Source organism: Gymnoscopelus microlampas (genome assembly GCF_963454915.1).
Source record: "Gymnoscopelus microlampas genome assembly, chromosome: 7".
In the NCBI taxonomy this organism is placed as follows: Eukaryota; Metazoa; Chordata; class Actinopteri; order Myctophiformes; family Myctophidae; genus Gymnoscopelus; species Gymnoscopelus microlampas.
The window spans coordinates 25026998-25047755 of record NC_139944.1 but is presented as its reverse complement, the minus strand read 5'-3'; the positions used below and the strand labels follow the sequence as shown (position 1 = coordinate 25047755).

Here is a 20758-nt window from a genome sequence, read left to right as displayed (position 1 = left end):
GTTTGGCTCTGTTTAACCCATTAAGACCTGAGGCGATTCTTAAAAAAAATCTAATTCCTAACAGTTTTTTGAAAAAATAAAATAAAAATGTTCAAGATTTTTCAAAAATAGCAGATCTACAAGCTCATAGCGCGGCACTCGGTGCCGCGCTATGAGCTTGTATATCTGCTATTTTTGAATAGCCAAAGAAATGTAAAGTGACACAGATGCGTTCCAGGTCTTAATGGGTTGATTGGGTTCAAACCGCTCCATGCACAACTAAAAGGCTGTGTCCTGTATTGGGCAGGGCAAACAACAGTGGCTTCTATTTCAGCCTGCTAACTTTCCAGTAAGAGAATTTCCATGCTGTAATTTCCATAAGCTTGGAATCCCCCCACCAATGATGATGTCATTGGTGGGCACATTTCCGTACTGTCCACAGCCCACCTCTGAGACACAGAGCGAGTAGACGTCTTATATAATGAGCATTAGTGAGGACACATTCTATGAAGACAAGGTCGAAAATAGGTTCCTTTTAATCCAACTGGTTTCCATTTGGTTTCATTTGTACACCTTTGGAGTTACAAACTGATACATTAACAGGATTGTGTGTACTATATACTGTAAAAAACAGGTAAAACCTTGATATGATATGTCTATATTGTTGACTTAAACCATTCAATCCGGGAGCACATCTGTGTCATCTTAGATTTGAGGATATACAAGCTCATATGACCTTGTAGATCTGCTACATTTGTGCAAATCTTTGAATACATATATTTTTTTAAACAACATTTTTAACTCAAATCTTTACTTCTGGAGGTCCTTGGAACGAAATATTTTACAAATGTTCGCTTTTTAAAAATATATATATATTCAAAGATTTGAAGGGGAGGGGAGAATCTTATCTGGGCAGTGGAGGAGCCAGGACCCTCTGCATGGAGATGGATGTTTTGTGGACGCAGCTGGCCTGGAAGACAATGTTCCCAGCGTCCGTGGGTGCATGGATGCCGTGTGCTCGAGCCAGAAAAGAAGAAAGATCAGTTGTTAGAAATGGCAAGGATGGCACAGCAGCATAGGATTATGTTATGGGGCTGGTGGTAGTGGGTGGTGGTGCGTTTTTATTTTCGTCGTGCATAGATGAGTGACATTTGGGCGAAAGCTGGGGTTGGTGGTGGTGGGTGGTGCGTTTTCCGTTCCCATTGCAGCAGTACTAGTAGAGGGCTGTAATGGCCATGCCAGGGTAGCATGTCGCCTGTGTGGAGCTGGGCATTTTATGCCCTACCGATAACGGATTTGAACCTGGGTCTCTGGCATGAGGGCCAACTGAGTCTATACTGAGTTAAGATGGAACGCCTTTCTCAATAGACGAGCAGGGTGACCACCTCCAACCACTGCCGTTGTGTTAGTTACAGTATACTAGACCATACCCGTTGGGGAATATGAGCGCCTAAAGTGTGCAGTTTGGCTTATGCGCTGAGAACAGAGAGTTTATCAGGGATCGAAAGTGAGTTTGTACTGTGTAGTCCATTGGTTCTGAAAGTGGGGTACGGGGACCCCCAGGGGTACTTGAGGCAGTTCCAGGGGGTCCCCAGCTAAATGATGGATAGGAACCAAATGCACCCTTATGGTTCTGTAACTCTGAGAGTGTACAAATGGAACCAAATGGACCCTAACGTGTCCATTTGGTTCCATTTGCACACTCTCAGAGTTAAATTAACATTGATTTTATAATATAAATTCGGGCCCCAGGTATAAATGCCATTAAATGGGGGTCCGTAGCCTAATACATGTCAAACTGGGGGTACTTGACATTAAAATGGTTGAGAATCACTGCTAGAAAGCCGTATAAACCTTCTCTTATTGGGGTCCCTGGCTTATCTTTTCAAATGGGGGTCCGCGGGCTAATAAGTGTCAATGTGGGGGTCCTTGACATGCAAAAGTTTGAGAACCACTGGTGTAGTCAGTCGTGTGTACACACAAACGGATGCACATCCCGTCGTGGAGGCACAGAACACACCCGCGCATATAAAAGGCGGAGCCGTCGGCCGTCGCGAGCGCGCACAAAAACAAACACACACACACACACACACACACACACACACACACACACACACACACACACACACACACACCACGGTACATCCATGCGGCCCGTGGCCTGTCGCGAACACACACGGGCGATCATCTCCCCCCCAGCCACACACACACACACCACGGAGGCACGATGCTACTCCCCCCCGTCCCCCCCGTCGTCGCAAACACACACACACACACACACACACACACACACACACACACACACACACACACCACGGTACATCCATGCGGCCCGTGGCCTGTCGCGAACACACACGGGCGATCATCTCCCCCCCCAGCCACACACACACACACCACGGAGGCACGATGCTACTCCCCCCCGTCCCCCCCGTCGTCGCAAACACACACACACACACACACACACACACACACACACACACACACACACACACACACACACACACACACACACACACACGAAACACAGCAGAGTTTTTGACGCACACACGCTCACTTTTAGATCCAGTCCTATTTTAAAAGTCTGCGTATGGGGGATGCACGTATCCGCGCGCCTCGTGTAGCCGGTGTCATTGATAATCAATTGAATCTAAACAAACGGTACGCACAACGCATACGCTCGCTTTGAAAAGTCTGGTGTGTACTGTGTAGATCCGAGCGGCCGTAGAGTGCACTGAAAGAGTGGGCGGGGTCTATGTTGCAGCCTGGTGTTGCCATGTCCGCGTATTGTAAGTGCTTTAGGGCCAATGTTGGTGTTATAGGGTTCGTTTGGTTTGGCCTCGTTTTCATAGACCTTGCTGCTTGTTTCTCTCGCGAAACCTGGCAACGACGCATGCGCAGTTTGATCAAGAGTCCAACCACCACCCAACCACCACCACCACCGTGAGGTTACTAGAATTATAGGAGGATTGTATGACCATACTATACAAAATAATGGTTTATTCACACAAAAGAATTTCAGCTTTGAATAGGCCGCTAATATGTATAATGAGTAGACCCCTAAGGCAGTGGTTCTCAAACTTTTTCATGTGAAGGACCCCCAAAATGATACATATTTGCGGACCCCCATCTCATTTTGTGACAGTGACCTCTAGAAGCAAAGATTTGAGTTAAACATGTTGGATTTAAAAAATACATATATTCAAAGATTTGCAAAAATGTTATGAGCTTGTATATCTGCTATTTTTGAATAGCCAAAGTATAACATGGTTAAAGTGGTTATATTTATTGTGACGCTAATTTAATAACTAATTGTAACTAATTTTAGCTGGGGACCCCCTGGTACCCCCTCAAGGACCCCTGAGGGTCCCTGGACCCCACTAAGAACCAATTTCTGTCGAGAAACGTGCAGAAAACTCCCAGGTTGTGCTCTGCTGTGCAGAGAGCAGCTGGCTGTCGTCAGCAGGAGTGCTGCAGAACTCTTTGTTGGCAACACCGTCCTGCAATGGACTAAGATGGAACGCCTGATGCTTGTCAACCTATAGTGTTACTTCCAGAACGCATTCCTTAATAGAAGAGCAGGGAGACCACTTCCAGCCACTCCAGTTGTGTTATATTGTATAAACATACAGTACAATATTGTTTTGGCCCGGGCCGCTGGCGTAGCGTTCCAGGCACCTAGGCTCAATGTAGCCTGACGGTGCGTCGCGGGTTTGAGTCCCGATCCCGATGTCACTTTACTTTTTTGCCTTCAACATTTTAAAACGTTTTTCCCTTTTGTTTATTATTCAAGGTGGGAAGGAGAACAAGATGCCAATCCTCATCTCTAAGATCTTTAAGGGCCTGGCAGCGGACCAGACCGAGGCCCTGTATGTCGGAGACGCCATCCTGTCTGTCAACGGCTACGACCTACGGGAGGCCACACACGACGAGGCTGTGCAGGCCCTCAAGAAAACCGGCAAGGAGGTCATTCTCGAAGGTACAAAATTACCCCTAACCCTCTGGTTTGTCAATGATGCTCTCTATATACTGATTATGTCTAAGCTATGATGACTGTAAGCATATTATCCACAGTTCACAGAACATTGATTTTAAGAAGATAAGATAAAAAACAAGGAAAGAATTTACACTTGCCCATAATTCAGTGTATCTACATATTGCAGCTATACACAACACAACAATAACTACTGAAAGACTGATCATTTCAAATGCATACTGTACATAAACAGTGTATACACATACTCATGCACACACGATCAGAACATACATAAAAACAGAATAAGTGAGAAGCATAATAAAGGTAGCAGTAGTAGCATCCTTCTATCAGAAAATAGCATTTTGAAACCCCAAATCTTTCTCATTATGTGGGCATATTTCTCCTTTAGGATACATGTTATTGGGGGGAGACAGAGGGTCAATGCATTTTGCATCAGAGCTTTGATCAGACTTCCAGAGTAGAAGAGCCCTAAGTGCAGGAAGAAACCCAGGCGTCTAACATTTTGAAGTGTGTGTGTGTGTGTGTGTGTGTGTGTGTGTGTGTGTGTGTGTGCGTGCGTGTGTGCGCACACATACCGTCCACACAATGTCTGAACTGTGTGCTACTGTTCGTGTGTGGTCAAACAGACAGACAGACAGACAGACAGACAGACAGACAGACAGACAGACAGACAGACAGACAGACAGACAGACAGACAGACAGACAGACAGACAGACAGACACCCACGGAGGACAGCATGTTTTTGTCCAGAAACGTGCAGAGAACTCCCAGGGTGTGCTCTGCTGTCCAGTGGAGTCAGCAGGATGGACTGATTTTGTCGTCAAGCAACACCATCGTACAATGGAATTTTGACTTTACATTAACGTTCTCCCTCACTCCCTCACTCCCTTACGGTGTCTTTCCATCTGTATCTGTCTGTCTGTCTGATTGATTCATTGATTTATTTTATTTTATTTTGTGTCATGCACCAAACGTGCATGACCCTCAACAAAATGCACCGAAGGAGCATGACAAAACCCCCAAAAGAATCAACACACTGTTTGACAAACTCTTTTCCCATGCTTTACATAAGAAATCTGCCAAATGTCTGCTTCCCACGCTTCCCACACGTGAGAGAATGTGAACGTGTGAATGGTAGTTAGGATAATGTGTGCGATCATTTGTGTGCGCACGTGCTCACAACGCATCGCAACACGTTGTGAGCTTGTAGGCTATTTTCACTAGTTCTGGCCCGGCGAGACGTACAATATCTCTTTTGGGTCTCTTGCCCAATGGTTCTCAAACCTTTTCATGTCAAGGACCACCCAAAATGATATGTATTTGGCATACGCGGACCCCCATCTCAAATATTTTGTTCCAGGGACCCCCCAGAAGCAAATATTTGAGTTACAGATGTTCGCTTTAAAAATATATATATTTTCAAAGATTTGCACACATTTTTCACAATTTTTCAAAAATAGCAGATATACAAGCTCATAGCGTGGCACTCGGTGCCACGCTATGAGCTTGTAGATCAGCTATTTTTGAATAGCCAAAGTAAAGGTTAAAGTGGTTAAAATTATCGTGATGCTATATTAACACATTTTGCTGGGGGACCCCCACAGATCCCACTTTGAGAACCACTGCTCTTCCCAGCGGGTCATTTTGTCAGAACAGTTAAGATCAAGGCTGTTGCAAAACGTTTGGGAGCAGAGGGTCGACTGGCTGTGTTTTACTCTCTGGTTTTTAAGTCTTCAAAGCTTTTTTTTTTGTTTTCATTTGAACTTACAGCTCGGCTGCCAACTTTTGTCTGCTTTTTCCTTCTCTTTTCTATTGATCTGCGTGTTCCGTGTATCAAAGGTCATGTTTGGATAGACACCCACCCACGGGGGGCCACCATGCACAGGCTATAATACTGTAGCTATGTTTGCTGATCTGAGTCCAACAGCGCCGCTGGAGCTCTGGACATCTTGTACTACTGTAACTCTCAGGGGAGGGGCGGTGGTGTTACCAATGATACTAATGAAGGCTCTGTTCCATTCTGGTTCAAACAGAGTCAGGGACTCGGGGTGCTGATAATTGTGCATGTTGGCTCACTGGAAAGATTCTGCTACAGCAGTGGGTCACAAAGTGTGGTCATGGTACCCTCATGGTTCCTTGAGGGGGTTCCAAATGGCCCCTTATGGGTCTGTAACTCTGAGAGTGTACAAATGGTAGACTCTCAGGGCTATGGGGGTTCTTGAAATTCAAAAATTCTGAGAAGGATAAGCACCAGCATATTTACCTTGCAAAAGTGATGACATAGTACATAAGTACCCCCTAAATATATAAATATACATTTTCAATCATAATTATATTAACAGACATAGGCACCTATTTAAGTTTATAACTCCTATTGAATGACTGGGCTGTTCACTTGTGTATTTCTTTTATTCATGGATAAGTGTATTGAAGTTATGTTTTGTATGTACAGTAGTCTACTCCATTGGTTCTCAAAGTGGGGTCCGGGGACCCCCAGGGGTCCTTGAGGGAGTTCCAGGGGGTCCCCAGCTAAATGATAGATAAGGCACCAAATGGACCCTTATGGGACTGTAAATTTGTACACACAATTAAATTGACATAGATTTTACAATATAAATTGCGGTCCAAGTGATAGAAATGCCATTAAATGGGGGTCTGTAGCCCTAATGCATGTCAAACTGGGGGTCCTTGAAATTAAAATGGTTAAGAATCACTGCAAGAGCCGTAAAAAATCTTCTCTTATGGGGGTCCCTGGCATATCTTTTGAAATGGGGGTCCGCGGGCTAATTAGTGTCAATTTGGGGGTCCTTGACATGAACAAGTTTGAGAACCACTGGTCTACTCTGTAAAAGTGATGCTAATTACGCTGACTAATGCTAAGGGGCAATATGGTTTATAGAATGCATGCCTTATCAAACTAGCAACTTGTTGTAATTGCGTCATTAAGACATCCTAACGTACAATATCGAAGTTAAAATGCAGGATGGCAAACGTACTATAGTAAAACATAAAAAAAGCAAGACCTCCAGCAGCAGTCCTCCAGCGGTGAGTTGGAGTGGTGGAGTGGGCCGGCAGACAGACGGTGGGTGTCGACTGGCAGAAAGCCGCGTCTCAAAGCTTAGAGCGCTCCGCCGGGCCAAAGGGCTGTCAGAGTGATGGAAGCACATCAATGCTAACACCTGTTTTTCCTATGAGTACTGCCAAGCGGATTCTTTAAAAAAAAAAGTATTAGTGACGTCATTCTGGCTCTGCATTTTCCGGGGCGGTGGGAGGGATTTGCTGAGTCGGCACCTCTTTCTTCACACAGCAGATATTTTCATAACTTTTAAACAATTAAATTGTGACAAAGTAGAGGCCATAGTGTTACTCTCACTTTAGTATACTTGATAAGACCTTTGAAGGAAGTAAGGAAGAGGCCCAGTTTATTTCCAACATGGCTGCTGTGCATAGAGCCTGGTGCAATTTAGCCCCCCATGGCATACACATTACTCAACACATAAAGGACTATGTAACATTTTGATTTGACCTAACCACTTTAAGGGATAGTTCACCCAAAACATGACTTCTTTTCACCCCATGGAGACTTGAATTCATGGATATTTATTTTGTTTTTGTCACATTCCTAAGCCAATAATTTGATGACCAGCGGACCGGTAGGCAAGCGGTTCCGGTAGGAGACACAAAGGAAACTCTTTGTGTCTCTTACCAGAACCGCTGCCGGTCATCTAATTATTGGCTTAGGAATGCGACAAAAAACAAAACATATCCATGAATTCAAGCCTTCATGGGGTGACTAATCGATAAAAAGAAAGTCATTTTGGGGATGAACTATCCATTTAAGCCCTAATTTATACTAAGCTGTACGATAGTTTTGTACTAAAATAGCCGCCAGTGCTTTTGCATTGCATTGCTCGTGCTACTACAAAGCCGTCCTGGTGTGACAGAGGCGACACGGTGTCGATGGCCAGTGTCCGGCGAGCTGCCGTCGCTTGGAGCGCTTCAGTCAGCAGAGCAGATGCTCCTCCTGGAGCTACAGCCAGGGGAAATCACTGCAAACCCCCCCCCTGCCTTCCTTGTCCACAGTCAGGCAGAAAAGTGTTGATATCAGACAGCTCATCCTGCACTGCGCTGTGATCCGTCGTGTCAGGAATAATTTCATGGCTCTCCCCTCGAGGCTTGAAGGCTGGCTGAGTGGATGCTGGATAGGGCTTTGTAGAGGTGTGTGTGTGTGTGTGCGTGTGCGTGTGCGTGTGCGTGTGCGTGTGTGTGTGTGTGTACTTGCGAGGACCAAACTTCCCCACAAGTATAGTAGAATTAGAGAAACAGAAATTGTGGAGGACAATTTTCCTGGTCCTCCTGACAAGAGAAAATGGTTGTTTTATGGAAAAAGAAAAAAAAAACATTGGGAGTTAGGCTTACAATAATAAAAAAAAGATTCAGGTTGGGATTAGGATTAGACATTTAGAGGTTAGGTTTAGAGTTTTCCCTTTTAAACTTAGTTAGCCACACACTGAAAAATAGCTGATCTACGACCTCACAATGTGTCACTGTGAGCTTGTAGATGTGCAATTTTTTTGGCGATTTTCTGCCATTTTCAATGCGTCCCAAAATGTTGATGTCCTCACTAATATAGTAATACAAACGTGTGTGTGTGTGTGTGTGTGTGTGTGTGTGTGTGTGTGTGTGTGTGTGTGTGTGTGTGTGTGTGTGTGTGTGTGTGTGTGTGTGTGTGTGTGTGTGTGTGTGTGTGTGTGTGTGTGTGTGTGTGTGTGTCCATGTGTGCCTGAGTGGAACTTGTGAACAGCAGACAGAGTAGAGCGGTGTGGAGGTTGGGTGAGTTGGTCATGGCTGGCGTGAAGTTTGTAGCATTTGGATTAAAATTGGGATTCCTTTTCTTTTACATTGTGATACATGCGCGACTGTGTGTCCATGCGTTCAAGTGTGTTTGAACTGACGTTTCCCTGTGTTTATCATATACTGTGTATATAAATGCCTAAGTTTGATATTTGAGGGTGTCAGGAGGAGACTAAGCTACAAAACATGGCTCTTTTACTGAAATTACACGAAATTGCTATTTAGCCCGCAGTGCTTTAATTGGAACCTGCAAATACGGGGGAAAAATGCTATGTGAGGATCAGGTGGCAGGGAGCTGGTGGCTGTAGAAGTGTGTAGAATCGCAATATCCTGGGTTTGACTCCAAACACCGATACCTTGGTCACATGGCTTCTGCCCCCTCGACTATAACGTGTCAATGTCAGTTTACATAGTGTCAGTAAGAGCATTATATTCATGAATGGATCAGAATATCCACATTTTATGTATTTTTTCGCAAATGAATGCCTACTTCATCATGCTACAGTGGCACACACAAGTAGCAAAATGAGTAGCTCTACAAGCTCAAAACACAATGTTTTGAGATCAGATTTTGTAGATCAGCAATTTTTTTTTATCAGTTATTTATTTTTGAATCCTGAAAAGTAACAGTTTTGGACTATGATGTTTCTTCCCGACAGCAACGATATGGACATGATATCCAAATGCCGTACTTTTTTTCTCCGCACCGCAAGACTGTACTGTATGTACAGTATGTATGTAGACATGAGGCCCATTCTACAAATGTCTTCTAAATCCTACGTTTTCTTGAAAAAGCGTATGTTGCTATAATATCAGTGGTCCTCAAACTTTCTCATGTCAAGAACCCTCAAAATTATATGAATTTGGCCGCCGACCCCCAATCTCAAAATATTTAGTTCCAGGGACCCCCCCAGAAGCAAAGATTTTAGTTAAAAAACAAAAAAATCATGATTTTTCAAAAATAGCAGATCTACAAAGAAATCTTAAAATGACACAGATGCATTCCCGGTCTTAATAATGTATTAAGCAGAACTGCTCCACAGACTGGCTGATCTGGAGGCAGATTTGTTGCTCTTTAAAAAGTTTATATGATGAAAGTCCTTGGCTGCGATCATTGCGTCACTAACATCCATCACGTCCCAGATATGTCATACTGTACAACAAAGTGCAACACGTTCATCTATCCAGAACTTTCCCAAGGTGTTTGTAATTGAAGCCGTTCTCCAAGGCTTCTGTTTCATTACTATAGACTTGGCAACAATAAGCATTCTAAAATAATGTCCAAGTTTTAATGTTTCCTGTTGCGAATATATTTGTGAATGTCAGTGGCTGGCAGGAAATAAACTTCTTGGACCCGAGTGGTTCCCTAGCAACGCAATTCCACCGACAAGGTCGATAAATTATTCTTTCAGATGTTTTTCTTCAGAATACTGCCTTATTAAAGTTTCTCTTTACTTAGATCAGGGCCGACATATTTGTTTACCACCAGAAAGTTGGTCTCTCAGACTCTGTCAGGGCTCACCGTATTCATTGTTGATGATCATGAAGCATTTAACAGGAGAGTTTTCACATCATAACCGCTCAACTGAAGCTTCAATGGGTTTATACAAAAGCCTTTTATGTGTGTTTACACAGCCCTTTGATCAGACAATGACCCCCCACCCCCACCCGAGGTGTCCTCGCTCTACATTTATCTCGCACGATCACTGGAGGTGTCCTTTATCACTTTTGACACAAAGCAACAGTACAGAAAGCATGTTAGCATTTGGCCATTTTATTATGATTTGAAAGGGTTTTTGACAAAACCTTTTTGTTGTACATTTTTGTTCATTTGGATCATTCATGGCATAAAGATAAGTTCAGATAAACTTTTATTGGTCCCCGTGTGGAAACATGGTTGTCAGAGCAGCAACACCAGTAAGTGACACACAGGCAAGAGTCAAGAACTAAATCAAGATTAATATAAGAATAAATATACAACAACATTTAAATAGTTAGACTTGTTCACCAGACATTTCTACTGAATGAGTTGTCATATACACAGTCATATAGGATTAAATTGCATGAATAGCTGTCTGTTTAGCTGCTAAAGATAGAACCTAGCTGACGGGTCAGCGAGATCAACTGGATGATGTCAGGCCTCTTGAACCACAAGCATGTGCATACTTGCACATCATTGGTTTACATGAAGTTCTTGCCATAAACGTGCTGCAACGCCAACTGCCCGGCCGGCACGCACACATACTGTAGCCCAAACGGGTCAACCAAGAGGTGTACATAGTTGAGCCATGTGTCATCACATTTGATTTGGGGTGCGTGTTTCAGCCCAAGTTTGTTTTGGTGTTTTCAGCATCAACTAACAAGCTAACTGATATGTACAAAACTAGGGAAAATAACAGATTTACAAGGTCACAATGTGTCACGATGCCGCGTGTTGTGAGCTTGCTGATCGGCTATCTTTTACAATTTATTAAGAACTAAGCCGATATCTGCCGGAACTTGGGAACGATGCCCGTTGGGAACACAATTATTGATTGATTGAATACTTTATTAACAGTTCGCAAAGAGTATAGAGGAATACAATTATTATACAGTTATACAATAATGCTAAAAGGATAAAACAAAAAGCCCTGAGGGCTTGTTTCCATCATGGTCCTGTGTATTCAATTAATCAATGCCCATCCGGGTATTCATACCTGTCGTACCCATTGTACCTGTTGTCAGTACTATTTAGAGCAGTACCCAGTGTTGCATTGGTGAATCTATCTCTGGTGGGACGCTATTTTAAAGACGTCACGTGCAGCGTCGCTTAACACCTACATGTACACTACAGGTCACACAATGGACAATTGATATGCAATTAGATATGCATCTAGGCTCATTCCTATGTTAATTCACGCTGGTGTGACACCCGGCAGTCGGAAGCCTTTGTAAACTTTGTTGAGGTGTGAATTTAAGGGTTATTTTTAATCGATGCATGTGCGTGCCCCTGCTCAAAAGACTGGTGGGACTGCGTGTTACTGCATGCAATGACCAATGCTACACTGGCAGTATCCATTATCATAGAACAAGATCTCCGTACATGGGCATAAAAGGGACACAGAGAGACAGACAGACATAGTGATTTGGGGATTTTCGATTCTGGACAAAAGCTGGTCTGACCGAATCGGTCACATCAGACACTTGGGTCCTCTATGATATACACCAGGTTTGAAGTCGACTGGTCAGACGGTCATCGAGTTATGTGCAAGAAAGCCTGACAGACAGACATGCAGAGATTCCATGCATTTATAGATAGATTTGTGAAAATATGAAATAGGGCTTAAGTGGTAAAAAATATATTTACCATTACTATATAAAACTAAACATTTACAGGGAGATAAGAGATGATGCCACATGCTGTATAGAGGCTATTTTGCATGGATATGAATACAGTTGTGCCTTGAGGACATTCTGCCTTGCCCTTTGGTGTGCCTTGGGCACAAAAAGTCAGAAAACCCCTGATCTAAGTAGTATGCAAATGCAGATCAGCGTTGAAGCTGAAATAAGTAAGTAAGCTGAAACGGATGCCCCCCTTAACCCTTTAAGACCGGGAGCGCATCTGTGCCATTTTAAGATTTCTTTGGGCTATTCAAAAATAGCAGATATACAAGCTCATAGCGCGGCACCGAGTGCCGCGCTATGAGCTTGTAGATCAGCTATTTTTGAAAAATAGTTAAAATGTGTGCAAATCTTTGAATATATAGCTTGTATATCTGCTATTGATATCTGCTATTGATCTGCTATCTGCTATCATACTATAATTCTAGTAACCTCTGTAGTAGTGGTGAGTACGTGAGTGAAGATACCCGGTTCTCCTCACTGGCTAGACCAATTGCTCTGATTTTGCACACAGCCATTGACCATCACCATCTGAACGCAACTGTGAAGCCCGTTTTTCAATTTCATCAAATCTCAGCTTCTTATTAGCGTTTATGTGTCAAACAATGTCGCCATGGTTACGGGCCTGCCCAGCTATGGGACGAACAGCCTCCCGGGTTGCCAGATCATGTGCGCATATCCCCCCACGGATGCGCTGCGCCGACCGGGTATGGTCTAGTTTGAATAACCCAAAGAAAAGAAAAAAAAATGACACACAGATGCGTTCCCGGTCTTAATGGGTTAATGTTACGTAATATATTGTGGAAGCACTGACAGTGACAACTACCAAAGATGTCAGCACTGCAGTACTAGTTGTACAGCATACAGCTATGCACCTACATTGTTTACTTTTTGATGGTCCATCAAAGAGTGCCTCCCTATCCAGATTTTCTCTGTATAGTCATAGTGGTACTTCACCACAGAACACTGCATTGCGATTTGTGCGCAAACTGAGCCAGAGCACACTAGAATGACAATGGCACAGAGATCAAGCAGGGATGAGCATTTTGTGATGGCTTTCCATGAAAGTGTGACAGAAGGGGTTAATTGTTAGGCTAAAACTGATTGGTTAATTGGATAACATGCAAGGACCAGTGAAGAAGAGTCATCTACTGATTGATAGAGAGATGTGATGCCACCTGTAGTCTTCCTGACTGATATTACGTTAAGCTAAATTAACATTAAAATGTATTCGAGCGTTAGGTTGTAGAGAGATACGGTTATGTCCTGGTGGAAGAAGTACTCAGATATTTTACAAGTAGCAATACCACACTTGTTTTTGGCTTGTTTTTTTTAAATATATATATTTTAAACATTTAAACAACACAAATCTTGCATGGTGTTCCCTGGCACAAAACATTTTCAGATGGGGGTTTATGGCCAAATGCATGTTAATTACTTTAACCCATTGATACCTGGAACGCACCTGTGTCACTTTAGATGTCTTTGGCTATTCAAAAATAGCAGATATACAAGCTCATAGCGCGGCACCGAGTGCCGCGCTATGAGCTTGTAGATCTGCTATTTTTGAAAAATCTTGAAAATCTTTTTTTAGATTTTTTTCCAAAAACAGTTAGGATTTCGATTTTTTTAAAGAATCGCCTCAGGTCTTAAAGGGTTAACACTGACATAGGGGACCTGAGCTAGCATCCAGGTGTCCCTGGTATCGCTGCGTCGTGTCCCTTTCTCTCCTCAAGACATCGGTGGAACTGTTGGCAGTGATGCATGCGGCTTCGGTTGGGGCCCAATCCAAAAAGCACAGAAGATCAGTAGCATTGGTACAGGACAGTTCAGAGACTACTGCTCCAAGTCCCCACGGAGATGTTCTATATATATATGGCTATATACAGGTGGAGATGATATACCTGCCCTTGAATTTCTGTATAATCTCCTGCTCTTCTGTGTAGCAAATCTAACAGTTCCTCTGAGGGGTAGAATTCTTCTACTGAACCCAAAGTAATGTAAACTACAAACTGGCTGACCAACCAGGGCAAGGGTTACTAGTGCTACCTGATACAGAAAAACACGCACAGCCCAAACCCACATTACAGTAGGTTGGTGCTAAGCAGAAATCACAATGACTTACAAAAGAAAGAATACAGCTTGCACCCACATACGTGCACCTGACACGTGCTGACACTCTGCACCTTAATCAGTTCAGTTTATCTTTATTTATAGTGCAACATCACCCCAAGGGGTTTCTGTGCACTTCACAACAAGTCATACAGCAAAAACACAGTGGCAAAGAAACATAGTAAAATGTGCCCTTGCCGCACGCATGGTCAGACAATTACCAATGCGGCAGTGCAGTGCACAGCTGAAAAAATACAGATCAGCAAAAAAGAAAAGAAAATTAGAACAATGTTAAAAAACCACAGGACAAGAAGAGGTGGTCATAGCAATGAATAAAACGAGGGGGAACCATAATGCAAGGAAAAAAGATGGGTTTTAAGCCTAGATTTAAAAAATCCCATGTACAACACACTGATATTTTATTATTCTTGCTCCTTTAACTAACGTCCATATCATCTACAGCAGGGGTTCTTAACCTTTTCAGGCCGCGACCCCCAAAAATAATGTATGGAGTCGTATTTAGGGAGTCGAGGCATTACATTTACGATTCTACAGATAGATAATGTGAAAGTGAGCTTGTAGATCTGCTATTTTCACAAATTGTCACTTCACTGTCACCTGGGGACCCCCTCAAAATAACGTGGGGACCCCCCCTGGGGGTCCCGACCCACAGGTTGAGAACCGCTGATCTACAGTACAGTATATATCTGCTGCTATGCCTCAGGTACTTACCGCACCGGATGTGTAAATATGTCAATAAAACGATGGGAGCTTGCACAAAACAAAAACAAATTTCACCCACTGTGGTTTACACCAGCAAACCTGTTATGTGACAATGTGATGTGATGTTACAAACTGACTCAAGATTACATATAAGTGGAGATGCAGGCACAGCCGAAAGAGTAACAAAATATGTTTATTAACCCGTTAAGAACGGGAACGCGTCTGTGTGTCATTTTTAGATTTCTTTGGCTATTCAAAAATAGCAGATATACAGCGGCACCGAGTGCCGCGATATGAGCTTGTATATCTGCTATTTTTGAAAAATCGTGAAAATGTATATATTTTTTAAAGCGAACATTCGTAAAATATTTAACCCCCAGATGCAAAGATTTGAGTTACAAATGTCCGCCATAAAAAATAAATAAATTGAAATATTTGCACAACTTTTCATGATTTTTCAAAAATAGCAGATCTACAAGATCTACGAGCTTGTATATTTCATATTTTTGAATAGGCCAACAAAATCTAAAAATGACACAGATGCGTTCCCGGTCTTAAAGAGTTGTTAACGTATAAACACAAAAACGTGCACGTCTACATTCATGAACAATAATAGATCTGAATTTCCCTCTTTCTCACTCGTACAAACGTACGCGCTGTGCACACTCACATGTGCAGCTGTGTAAACTCACGTGAGCACGCACGCGCACACACACTCACACGCGTGTATGTACACAAATGCACACAACAGATCAAACTCACACACGTACACAACAAACACAGGCTGTAAATGTCAGAGGAAATGAAGGCAGCTGTGGCGCTTTATATGGTTTCATCTGCTACGTTGTGTTTATCTGACCCTCTCAGGTGTTTACTGGACTCCTCTCACCCACATTGATTATTCCATCTCCATTCTGAAGTAGAAGAGAAAGGCATCCTATAGCTCTATGCAGCTGTGTGCTAGGGTGTCTTTTTTTAAACCAGTGAGGTTTACTGAGGAGACTTATTTACAGCTATGTGTCCTATGGGAGAGAAAGGTGGTGGAGTTACAGTACAAACATTCACACACTGATATGTAGGAGACGCCCTCTAGTACAGTGGGCCATCGATCAAGGGAAAGCACTCCCAGGGCTCTTTGCATTCTGGTAGATGGCTGACAATTTCCTTTGCCAGTCCGGGGATTTGAACTGGCGACGTTTCAGTCACATCCCCTCTTTTCTAATCTTTAGGTGATGCCCTATAGCCCATCAGGTCATAACCGTATCTCTCTACCAGACAGTGGTGTAAAGTAACTAAATACATTTACTCAAGTACAAGTACTGTACTTAAGTACAATTTTGAGGTATTTTGACTTTATTGGAGTAATGCCAATTTTCAATAATTTTACTTCTACTCCACTATATCTCTGAGGAAAATATTGTACTTTTACTCCACTACGATTATTTGAAAACTTTAGTTACTAGTTACTTTGCAGATATGAATTAGTATATTATAAAACATACATTAACCACTTTAGCCCTATTTTATACCTAAGGCTATTTGAAAATAGACGATCTACAAGCTCACAACGCGTCGCATCGTGACGCGTTGTGAGCTTGTAGATCTGCTATTTTCAAACATTTTTGTACTTTTACTTTTGGTACTTTAAGTATATTTTGATGCCAATACTTTTGGACTTTACCTCAAGTAACATTTTGAACACAGGCCTTTTACTTAAAGAGTAAAAGAGTATTTCGTAACAGAGTATTTCTACATTGGCAGATAAAAAATAATAATTGGCAGATAAACATTTTCAGAGCACAAGCTTATTGTGCGATTTTATTTTCAAATATCCGATATATACCAGTGGTTCTCAAACTTTTTCGCGTCAAGGAAGCAAAGATTTGTGTTAAAAATGTTCACTAATGTTCAAGATTTTTCAAAAATAGCAGATCTACAAGCTCATAGCGCGGCACCGAGTGCCGCGCTATGAGCTTGTAGATCTGCTATTTTTGAATAGCCAACGTATAAAAGGTTAAAGTGGTTAAAATGCTATATTAACTACTTTTGCTGGGGACCCCCTGGAACCCCCCCCCCCCCTCCCCAAGGACCCCTGGGGGTCCCCGGACCCCACTTAGAGAACCACTACCTTGGCACCAGAGACCTGACACCCACTCTTTGACCGCACACTCACACACCATAGCATAGGCTGTAAAATCCTGTGTGTTAATTGGATGGATGATTTAAAATGAAAAGGAAAATTGACCTGCAAAGAATTCTGCTGTGTGGGTGGTCAGGGTATTTGTGAAAAGGTTATACGAGGGTACTGTACGTGACGCGTGTGTGTGTATGTGTGGGTGCGTGCGTGCGTGCACTGCTGCACGTGCATGTTGGTGCTTGGGCACTTTTTCTTCTCATCCTGAGTCCAAGGATTAACACGTTAAGGCCGGGCACGCATCTGGGTCATGACAAATGTTTTGATTTCTTTGGCTATTCAAAAATGAGCTTGTAGATCTGCTATTTTCTTTTATATCATGAAAATTTGTGCACATCTTTGAATACCGTAAATCCTCTAATAGTGACCTCTATTCAATTAAAAACCGGGTCTCTATTAATGACCGAGGGCGTTGTTGAAACAAGCGATTAAAAGCCTCTCTTCTAAAACAAGCCTCTTTTTGTACAATACAATACAATAATAATATAATGCAACCCTTTTTTCGAAAAATGGAAATGTAGGCCTCTCTCTTATGTATGCCTCCTTTAAAAAACAAAACTGGTACCCGCTACAGTTGAAACAAATAAAAGCCCGGGTCACTATATGAGGATTTACGGTATATACTTTTTAAAACAAACATTTGTAACCCAAATCTTTGCTTCTGCGGGTCCCTGGAACAAAATATTTTACAAATGTTCGCTTTAAAAAAAATATATTCATAGATTTGCACACATTTACTTGTATATCTGCTATTTTTGAATAGTCCAAAGAAATCTTAAAATGACAGATGCGTTCCCGGGGCCTTATTGGATTAAGAGAGCTGGGTACAGCATGTGCTGTGTGCGCCACGAGAGGGGAGAGGGAGGGAGGGGGTGGTGGGGGGCAGAATAGAAAGGTTTCTAGGCCACGCTGATAGACGGGGGAAGAGACGAGAGTGCTATCCAAGGCCCACCAGAACAAGCTCCAACTTCCACGTCTTATCTGCCTCATTATCTTACAGTTGCTGATTCCACATGTGTGTGTTTTGATCCACAGTGCTTTAGAATGGATCACGCAGCTTATGAAGTCCGAGTATAACAAGGCTCGCTCCGTCTGAGCTCGGAAAGAGTGGTCTAAATCTTTTTGGCACTGGTTTTAATGCCCTCCTCTTAGGTGGCAAAGCGATACCCGTCTGCCCGTCACGGGCGGTCGAGCTCCCACAGGAAACCATTTTCAAACGCTGATTGTTGCCCCGGTGTGCGGCGGTGTTGTTTGTGCCACAGTGCTTTGTTTCCATTCCAGCTCTGGGAGGGAAGAAGCTTTTTATGCCAGCCTGAATTCCAGTAGAATGTACTGGACCATCCAATGGCTGTACTAAGGCTGAGCAATCTTTTACCGAAAATACATCGAAACCAGAATTAGAAACGATAACCGACTTAGTGTTGCTCATGTAGGTTAATCGAATGATCGGAAAGCAGGTTTCTTTTCATATGTATTTTTAAATGTCTTATATATATATCAACGAAACAACTCGTACAATGATGGCGTACAAACATAGGCAATCTACAAGCTTGTCGATCTGTCGAACTTTTTTCCTTGATAACCGTAAAAAGATTTTAAAAGTTTGAAATAATCGTAATATTGATTTGAAGTCATATCAGCCCTAAGCTTTATGCCAGCCTGAATTCCAATAGAATGTACTGGATCATCCGAGGGCCATAATTGAATGGATAGGAATCTGAGGGTGAACGTGAATGTGTGTGTGCTGGGGGAGAGAGAGAGAGGAGAAAGTAGAACAAGAGACAGAGAGAGAGAGAGAGGACTGGAGGGTACAAAGAGGAAGCCCATATGAGTGTCCTCTGCCAAGCCACTTAACAAGCCGAGAGCCAGTGTGCTGGTTCCTCTCTGCCGTGCCCTCTTCTCGTCATTAAGGCAGTAAAGCTCTGGACCAGCACACACACACAGGGATTATGTTGGGCTTAGTTATGGAAAGCACATGGTCGGAGACTTTTTCCCTTTCTCTAAAAGCAAGTACTTCTGTCAGTGGGGAGTGTTTATTCCTAAGCCTGTGTTTGGAACATACCTTGTTTGGTGTTTTCAGGTCTACTGATGTGGAAGCAAGAAGGCTGGATGGACTGTGTACAAAAATGTGTGCAGTGTGTTTGTTTTAACGGAAGCATTGCACACACACACACACACACACACACACACACACACACACACACACACACACACACACACACACACACACACACACACACACACACACACACACACACACACACACACACCTCAAAAAACAATGCAGATATTGTGCATACGGCAGTTGAGGTGCAATTTAACAACTTAAACCCTACTGTACACTTAGTCCCCCTGGGGTCCGTTCCTAGTTTCCCTGTTTCACTGTTTCAGCCCAGCCCTGCACATGAACTCTGCGGCCGCACTGAGGCGCCTGCTGGAAAACCTCCCAGCCCAAACGGTAACATAACTAATAATTGGGCCGCGCGACTCGGATATGACCGTAATAACCCTAAAACATTTTAAAAAATATATTTTTCCAAAAAAAAAAAAAAAAAAAAAATGTTTTTTTTTTTTTTTTGGCCCAGTGGCCCACTGGCCCAGCGGCCCACCGGGCATTTGCCCGGTACGCCAAATGGCCAGTCCGCCGCTGAATTGATCGATTCAACTGATTGATGTGAATGATGTGTTTGTCTTTGTCATGTATCTATTGCAGTGATAGCAGATGACAGCTTGTTGGTCAAACAATGCACTGAATGCTGAGCTGTCAGATTAGATTGCCAACATAGTGTTGCATTTGCCTCTGATCAAATAATAACTTCAGCACACAGTACTGTAGAGTCCAATAACCTCTGTTGCTAATAGTCTAAAGACAAAGGCACAAGTCTTGTGACTCGGGTCTAAAGTTTTGTAAAGTTTGACTTTTTTATTTGGTGCAGACATATATGCTTAGGCTTTAAAAGTCCACAGAGGCACACATGTCGAAGAAAGAAAGTACACTGTCAGGTGATCGTGATTCGTGCCTCATCTTTCGTGATAAAATAATATGCCATCCCATCTTCTGATTCGAAGGTAGTACCCCACTTCTTTTGTGTGAATCGTTAAAGGGACTACTAGACCATGAATTTTAACTTTTCCTTATTTTTTGTGTGTTTTTGGTCTCCCCCTACCTCTCTTCTATCCCCAAAAATACCCCAGTTTGAACACTCAGGCTTTCACAGCGTATCTGGGGTTTTATGTAAATTGGTCTCAAAACAGGCCAAACTGATTTAGCCCCGAAAGTGACGTCACTAGCGGTACAATCCCTCCCGTTTTTCAGTTCCAACTTATGCTCAAACCTTTTGAAAAACGTTTGAGGGACATAAACAATATGATATTAAATATTCAATATTTTTTTTAAATTCATGGTGTAGATCCTTTAAATGAGCTAAGGACATTTCATTAGGGATGGTTTCACTGTGACAGGCTATTGAAGGTCATCCTTCATATTCGCACGCACGCACAAAATGCTCCATAATCCTCAG

At 42.8% G+C, this 20758-nt stretch overlaps 1 protein-coding gene and 1 long non-coding RNA gene across 3 annotated transcripts in view; one reads left to right on the top strand and one right to left on the bottom strand.

Annotated features, from left to right (window-relative positions):
• LOC311049721 overlaps positions 1-20758 on the bottom strand; it is a 468691-nt gene that overhangs the window by 135940 nt on the left and 311993 nt on the right. The gene's annotated exons all lie outside the window — the stretch shown is intronic.
• Positions 1-20758, top strand: part of snta1 (syntrophin, alpha 1) — a 71720-nt gene that overhangs the window by 17729 nt on the left and 33233 nt on the right. For both annotated transcript variants that reach the window (XR_014601222.1, XM_084063518.1), the window contains exon 2: positions 3770-3955. Coding sequence is in view for 1 of the 2 variants with exons in the window: in XM_084063518.1 (XP_083919644.1) it covers positions 3770-3955 (186 nt within the window). In the remaining variant the exon portion in view is untranslated. The remainder of the gene's footprint in view (positions 1-3769; positions 3956-20758) is intronic.